The sequence below is a fragment of the Garra rufa genome, chromosome 21, assembly GCF_049309525.1.
Source record: "Garra rufa chromosome 21, GarRuf1.0, whole genome shotgun sequence".
Taxonomy (NCBI): domain Eukaryota; kingdom Metazoa; phylum Chordata; class Actinopteri; order Cypriniformes; family Cyprinidae; genus Garra; species Garra rufa.
Genome location: NC_133381.1, coordinates 24,280,980 through 24,289,719, shown reverse-complemented (window position 1 = coordinate 24,289,719; position 8,740 = coordinate 24,280,980). Strand labels below are relative to the sequence as shown.

At 35.6% G+C, this 8,740-nt stretch overlaps 1 protein-coding gene across 1 annotated transcript in view; it reads right to left on the bottom strand.

Annotated features, from left to right (window-relative positions):
• Positions 1–3,392: 3,392 nt before the first annotated feature.
• msrab (methionine sulfoxide reductase Ab) overlaps positions 3,393–8,740 on the bottom strand; it is a 51,029-nt gene continuing 45,681 nt past the window's right edge. Inside the window, exon 6 of the mRNA XM_073827279.1 lies at positions 3,393–4,387. Coding sequence (XP_073683380.1) covers positions 4,214–4,387 — 174 coding nt within the window. The 3' untranslated portion in view covers positions 3,393–4,213. The remainder of the gene's footprint in view (positions 4,388–8,740) is intronic.

The window sequence follows — 8,740 nt, the reverse complement described above, 5'->3', positions numbered from 1 at the left end:
CCAGTCAGCAGATCAGCTTGTTGTCAAGCTTTTTCATTTTCTAAAATGAGCAGCTGACTCATGTGTAGCGCTAAACACAGCTGAGGTGTGAAACCAACATATTTACAGTAACCCGCTTATAGCAGGTTTTAAAGGTATAGTTCACATGAAAATGACAGTTCTGTCATCATTTACTCACCCTCATGTCATTCCAAACCTGTATGTCTTACTTTTGTGGAACACTAAAAATATCCTATAGAGTGAAAGTCAATGTAGTTTGGAAAAGTATAAACTTTATATATAAAGTTTTTTTCATTTTGTCAACATACAGTAGTAGTACAATTTAAAAAAAAAACATAAGATCAAAATTTCATCTCTAACTTCTAAAGATTTCAGATTACATCGACTAAATAACCCCACAACCACCCAGAAAAAAACGTATAGAACCATATAGAAACCAACTGGCTACCAACGCCCTAGCAACCACATTTTCCACCTTTCAAGGCCTTGTAATGCAACTACCAACTTTCCTTTTCTAGTCATTTCTGCAGTTCTGTCGGGTGATGCAGGTGGCACAGAAATTACACTTCCACCTCCTTTAATCTACTGTAGATTTTTTCAGAGACTTTTTATATTTACATGTGCTGCCACCTAGTGGTACATGTTCGCGAATTTTTTTATCCCTGAATAATGATTACACAATAATAATGTGCAATCTGACTGTTTTTTTTTTTTTTTTTTTTACTACAAATGTTCTAAAACAGATTTATTTAAACAGTCTTGCAAGCAAGCATTGTTTCTGTAATGCAGAGTTTGTCATGTGTATTGGAAATCAGGGGTTGATGTATTAGAATGCTGCAGAACTGTAATGTCCATGGAGATCAGAGATTGGCCAGAGCATAAGGTAGCCACACAGCAGATGCTCTAGAGCAGACAGTGTGACAGATTTAGCTTGGGGAAATATCACTGGCAGAAGGTTGCTGTTGGCTGTATGGATCCAACTTGTACCACAGACTCACATTCTGTCAGAAAAATACATTTGCTATACAGTTTGTACATACATACACATGCATGTATTATTTTATACATGGATCAAATAAGATCTCATGGCACACAAACAAAGCTTTACAAAAAAGACAGTGAAATCCAGACTTGTGTGCTATGTTTATTTTAAAGGAGACCGATGACCCTTTTTACAATATGTAATATAAATCTCAGGTGTCCCCAGAATGTGTCTGTGAAGTTTCAGCCCACATATAATTCATTATATAATTTTAAAATACCTATTTTAAGTGTAAGCCAAAACATGGTTTTCGTGCCGCCCCCATTTCCAGAATAGAGCTGCGCCTTTAGCGCTCGTACCTCAGATACTTTGACCAAAAAACGTTTGTTTTTGATTATAATGTCTCATATCACACTGAAATCATGTGTTTTAAAGCCATATCAGATTAAACTTCTGATATAGGGTTTTCTGAGCAGCTGAAGCACACGCACAGAAAGCAGCTGTCACACAGCATGTGAGTACTAAACTAAGTTCTCTTTCATGTCTTATTGCTTAAATTGTCAAATACACACAAGTTTATGGACACACAGGAGCTGTCTGTGAAGGTAAACAGCTGGGAAAGAAATCGCATGTTTATGTTAAATCTGTGTTGAAGCAGTGTAATATACAGTAAATAAATCCACTGCTCTCGTCTTCTCTGAGGCTGGGACAGCCAACGACAGAACAGTTAGCATGCTTTGTTTATACGCCGGCCAGAACCACTCAAATTAGTTGGGCTACCCCCTAATAGTTGACTAACCGTTAGTCGGTGAGAAGAAGCACGTTGACCAAAAATGTATTAGTTGCAGAAAAAAAAAATTCACAGGAAGTGGCAAAGTCACACAGTCCATGACTGACAGGTCATTAACAGATGGTCTATGTAGTAATAAATGGCCGCTCAATCTAATGTTAACCTAGAAAAATGTGCGTTTGATGAATTGATATTGGATAATTTTTAACCAAAAAAAGTTACGGAAAGCATCTTTAAGTTATTGTTTGGGTAAAAAACAGGGTCCTCCTTTTTATAGGGATAGTTCATGAAATGAAAATTCTGTCATTATTTAATTACTCACCCTCATGTTCCAAACCTGTAAGAACTTTGTTCGTCTTCAGAACACAAATTAAGATATTTCTGATGAAATCCGAGAGCTTTCTGACCCTTCATAGACGGAAAGGGTCCTACCATGTTCAAGATCCAGAAAGGTACCATAAACATTGACAAAATAGTCAAAAAGTATTCTCATCGCTTCATAAAATTATGGTTGAACCATTGATGTCACATGGTACCTTTGGACTTTGAACGTGGAAGGACCCTTGCTGTCTACGGAGGGTCAGAAAGCTCTCGTGTGTATCAAAGACGAACGCAGGTCTTACTGGCTTGACATGAGAGTAAGTAATTAATGCAAAATTTTCATTTTTTGGGTGAACTATCCCTTTAAAGCTTGAAAGCTACAGTCAACATGTTTTGTAATTGTATGAAAAAGAGTTTTTGTGCGATACAGCTGAATTATTTTAACATAACTGACATACTACTACATTTTTGCTAATATTTTGAATTAGATTTAAAATTAGATTACATTTAAAATTAGATTTTTTATATTGTTTTAATTTTATTCTTAAAGTTGCAACAAATTTTATGCGTTTTTGTCTTTTTATATTTTTTGATCTTTTTAAACTGTCTTTTAAAATTATATTATTTAATTTCAGTTATTTCAATACTTCAGTACTAAATAAAAATGATGTTGCCCAGCTGAAAAAGACTATCTACAGTGCCTTGCGAAAGTATTCACACCCCTTCATTTTTTTCACATTTTGTTATGTTGCTGCCTTATGTTAAACTACTTTAAATTACTTTTTTTCCCCCACATCAATCTACACTCCCTACTCCATAATGGCAAAGCAAAAAATAGGTTTTTAACATTTTTGCAAATTTATTAAAAAAATAAAAAACTGAAAAGATCCCGTTGCATAAGTATTCATACCCTTTTCTGGGACACTCGCAATTTAGCTCAGGAGCATTCATATTGCTTCTAGATGTTACTAGACTTCGAGTGGAGTTAAATTGTGGCAAATTCATTTGAATGAGTATGATTTAGAAAGGCACACACCTCTCAGAAAAGGTCTAACAGCTGAAAATGCATATCAGAGCAAAAACCAAGTCCTGAGGTCAAGATAACTGCCTGTAGAGCTCAGTGACAGACTTGCGTTAAGGCAATGATCTAGGGAAGAGTTCAGAAAAAAATCTGCTGCATTGAAGGTTCACAGAAGCATGTAGCCTCCATTATCCATAATGGAAGACGATTGTAACAACTAGGACTCTAGAATATGTCTGTCAGCCCCCATCCAAGCTGACAGAGCTTGAGAGGTGAAAAGGTGAGGCATAGAATGGCAGATAATTGCCAAATGCAGATGTGCAAAGCTTGTCACATCATACCCAAAAAGACTTGAGGCTGTAAAGGTGCTTCAACTATGTACTGAGTTAAGGGTATGAATACTTATGCAATGTACTTATTTCAGTGTTTTATTTTTAATAAATTTGTAAATCTAGTTATTGCTTTGTCATTATTATGGTGTATGGAGTGTAAATTGATGTGGGGAAAAACTAATTTAAAGCAGTTTAACATAATGCTGCAACAAAACAAAATGTGAAAAAAAATGAAGGGGTATGAATACTTTTGCAAGGCACTTTAAAATAAAATGTAAAATTGTTTTTTTTTAATATTTTAATTACATTTAATTTTATTTCAAGTAATAAAAATGCTTTGTAATGGTTTTCATTTTAAGTAAGAAGGGATAGTTCACCCAAAAATGAACATTCTGTCATTAATTACTCACCCTCATGTCGTTCCAAACCCGCAAGACCTTTGTTCATCTTCAGAACACAAATTAAGATATTTTTGATGAAATCCACATCAGTGGTTCAAACGTTATTTTCTGAAGCTACGAGAAGTACCACGTGCAAGCACTCTTTTGGTACTCTCCAAAATGGCACTTGGGTGCCATGGCATAAGGGTGAGTAATTATTGACAGAATTTTTAGTTTTCAATGAAATAACGCTACAACAATATGCAAAAGAATATCAGAAAGTCATAGAGGTTTGGAACAACATGAGGGGGAATAAATGATGACATACTGCTCATTTTTGGGTGAACTGTCTCTTTAGAATAGCAGACAATGTCTGTGTGCCCTGAGTCAGAGTTCATCTTTCTCTCCTCCAATAGAGCATGTGACACCAGTGCCCTTTAACCCACAGTATCCCTTAGGCACCTTGTGCAGGTATTGCTGGTGATAGTCTTCAGCATAGTAAAACTGTGTGTGCTCTCGGATCTCTGTAGTGATCTCACCCAGGCCTTTCTTAGTCAGGGCCTAGCAGATGGAGAAACAGAGAAAAAGAGACAGTAAATGACAACACATTTTGATTTAAAGAGGATAAATGTTAGAGTGTCTAGAGAGAAGCAACTCATTTTCAACTGAAACAACTCTTTCTTGTGTGTGTGATGTTAAAGCCTGACAGAATGTCCAATACTGTTTCAAACGGACATGAATGAAGTTCTGTCTCCCTCTAGGGGCAGCATCCATAAACTCCAGGAGAAAATGGCTTTAGGTATTACTAGTGCAAACATAGAGAACAAAACACCTTTGAACATCAAACAGTATTTCCAAAGCTCACATGTAGACCTGAGGGAGGTGGATGTACAACAGAAAGAAAGAGGAGAGCATTTTTGCGCTGGCTTTGAGCAATTCGCAACTGTCCTTTTTTAAAAATACATGTAGTTTGAGATCTCAACCACTAAGTGGTGACAAAAGTCTGCTTCAGTTACTTGGCTTCGGATTTCAAGTCTAACAAAAGACGCTGCAGGAGATCCTAACAGCAGCCTGGACATTAATAAAACAAAGATACCTGTACAACAACATAAATCCAACATTTTTTTATTTTTTAAATTCTATCTCTGTAATGTGAGCTTAATATTTTAGAAGGCAAAAAGAGAATTATCTTACAGGATTATTACATGGTTAAACATGCCATACATACACACACACACACACGCACGCACGCACGCGCACGCACGCACGCACGCACACACACAAAACAGATGTGTATTAAAAGAGAACCAAAAACTTAATAAGAAGAATTATTAACAGGAAAAATAATGTTGCAAGTGTGTGAGAGATTACATATGTGACCCTGGACCACTAAACCAGTCATAGGGGTCTTTTTTTAACAAATTGAGATTAATACATCTGAAAACTGAATAAATAAGGTTTTTTTTTGGCATGAAAGCAAAATAAATCGATAATTGTGACCCATACAATGTATTTTGGCTATTGCTACAAATATACCCATGTTACTTCAGAGTGGTTTTGTGGTCCAGGGTCACATAGTTCCATATAATTTAATAATAATAATTGTCAGTATTATTCAATATAAATAAAACTTAACTTTTTGTCATAATAAATAAATAAATAAATTCAGTCCAGTCAGACAGTTACTACATTTATGACTATTATATGTCTCTTTTCATTATCAGAATGCATTAAAATGGTCAAAATGATTCTGTAGTTTCACATTTGTTTCTTAACACAAGAAAGACATAAAAATTATATTTCGTTTTAAAATACAAATTGCGACCCTGTACCACAAAACCAGTCATAAGGGTCAATTTTTTAAAATCGAGATTTATAAATCATCTGAAAGCTTTCCACTGATGTATGGTTTGTTAGGATTGGACAATATTTGGTTGAGGTACAACTATTTAAAAATCTGGAATCTGAGGGTGCAAAAAAAAAAAAAAAATCAAACAATTAAGAAAATCGGCTTTAAAGTTGTCTTAGCAATGCATATCACTAATGAAAAATTCAGTTTTGTTATATTTGGGGTAGGAAATTTACAAAATATCTTTATGTAACATCTTTACTTAATATCCTAATGATTTTTGTCATTAAAGAAAAATGTATCATTTTAACCCACACAATGTATTGTTGGCTATTGCTACAAATATACCCATGCGACTTATGACTGGTTTTGTGGTCCAGGGTCACAATTAAAAAAAAAAAAATAAAACACTAAATTTTCTTTGTGCTAGGCCTATATTGGCAGGTGCAAATCTAAACGGTTCACCTGAATGGGCCAGCAGAAATTAAAAAAAAATTGTTGAGCCCTGTTTATGAACCTTTAAACTGCAAATTATTTTAAATAGTGTGCATTAAAAGCAGAGGAAGTAAAATTTAGGGGGAAAATGTGATGTGTGTGTGGATATAGTGTCAGAAAGCTGGCGCTGTCAAAGCTCAGTGGTCTGTCTCTCTCTGGTGGAAGAGAACATTTCTGTGGACAGTCAAGCAAAGAGAGACAAAGAGAGAGAGAGACAGAAAGACAAGGCAAAGAGAGAGAGAGATATTACATAAGCATTTGCATATCTGAATATGCTTCATGTGACTCTGATGACTCAACTAATGTCACTAAGTGTTTCTGCATCCGCAAACACACACACACACACACACACACACACACACACACACACACACACACACACACACACACACACACACACACACACACACACACACACACACACCAATGCATGTTATTATTAGTCCAGCCATTTTCTAGTATATTTCCAGTCTTCACTAACAGCAGTTTTGCGAGAAATTCCCTTTAGTTTCCCATCAGATTTCCTGTGAGCAAACTTACCTTATATATAAGACTATTTACACTCACACACACTCACAAACCTGAACATGCACACGTTAACACAGCCTGTGCATGTTTTAACTGCAACAGCTTGTCCTACTTTTAACATCGCAACATAAATAATAAATATTAATGCAGCTCTTTCTATGAACAAATCAAAATTTCGCAATACTGCAACATTCCTGAAACGGCTGTTTTCTAAAGCTAAACTATCTTCCACATATCATAAGCTGTATGGTTCTGCTGCACTAACAGAAAAAGCATGTGTAGGTGTATATATACTGTACATCTATATATATGTGTGTGTGTGATTCACATCAGTCTAAACATATTAGAGCAAGATGGAGTAATGTATAAAACCACAGTGCAAAGGCCAAGGCTGATTTTTGCATGTTCTGTGCATCTCCACACATGCTTAGTTCACATGTAAGCATGCGTGTGTGTGTGTGCATAAGATATAGTCAGGAATCCATTTTGTCATCCTTGGCTGTTCCTGCATTTTGTGAGAGGGAATAAGGCAGCGGAGGGTCATGTGACCTGTAAGAGGAGACAGATCAAAGTGTGAGAGCATGAGCGTCTATGTGTGCGAGATTACATGACATGGAACAGAGAGAGAGATTTTGTTTTTAGATGGAACGCTTTTGGGAGCCCAAACCAGGCAGCGTCAGCAAATAGAAATTTTTGGATGAAAATTCAGTCTATTTAGGCCGGTTACTACTATATTTAGGATTATTATACAGCCCTTTTTATTATCAGACTCAGCTAATGTGCTTAAATTGATCAAAAGCTACATTTTCTGTGGCTCTAGAGCATGTTGGGTTTCTTTATGCTTAAAGTCAATGTCAAATGCTGTTCAAAACTATTTTGCTTCCATAAACTGATGTGTTTCAGAATGAATCTGGATATTCTAACAGAATAAAAATGTAGGATGGGATTTTATCCATTAGGAATTGATACAAAAAAATTTGATTGTTTATTTTTCAAACGCAAGACAAGGACAATATAATAATTAATAATAATAATAATAATAAAGATGCAGCATATGACATGTACAGGTCAAAACAAGGTTTACATCCTCCTTTCAGAATCTGCTAAAATTTTACCAAAATAAGAGGGATTATACAAAATGCATGTTATTGTTTATTTAGTACTGACCTGAATAAGATATTTCACACAGAAGACCTTTACATATAGCCCACAAGAGAAAATAATAGTCGAATTTATAAAAATGACCCCGTTCAAAAGTTTACATCCTCTTGTTTTTTTTGTTTAGTGGTAGTTGTTCATGAGTCCCTTTTTTGTCCTCAACAGATAAACTGCCTGCTGTTCTTCAGAAAAACCTTTCAGGTCCCACAAATTCCTTGGTTTTTCAGTATTTTTGTGTATTTGAACCATTTCCAACAATGACTGTATGATTTTGGGATCCATTTTTTCACACTGAGGACAACTGAGGGACTCATATGGAACAATTACAGAAGGTTCAAACGCTCACTGATGCTCCAGAAGGAAAAACCATGCAAGAGCCGGTGGGTGAAAACTTGTAGAATTTGAAGATCAGGGTAAATTTAACTTATTTTGCCTTCTGGGAAACAAGTATCTTCTGTAGCTTCTAAAGGGCAGGACTAAATGGGAAAAAAAATGATATTTAGGCAAGATAAGTCAAATGTACACATCCACATTTTGTTCAAAAGTTTTCACCCCCGGCTCTTGATGCATGGCTTTTCCTTCTGGAGCATCAGTGGGAGATTGAGCCTTCTGTAATAGTTGCATATGAGTCCCTCAGTTGTCCTCAGTGTGGAAAGATAGACCTCAAAATCATACAGTCATTGTTGGACGGGTTAAAATACACAAAAATGCTGTAAAACCAAAGAATTTGTGGGATCTGAAAGATTTTTATGAAGAATAGCAGGCAGTTTGAGTGTTCAGGACAAATAAGGGACTCATGAACAACTATCACTAAACAAAAAAACAAAACAAAAACACAGCATTAAGAATCAAGGAGATGTAAACTTTTGAACAGGGTCATTTTT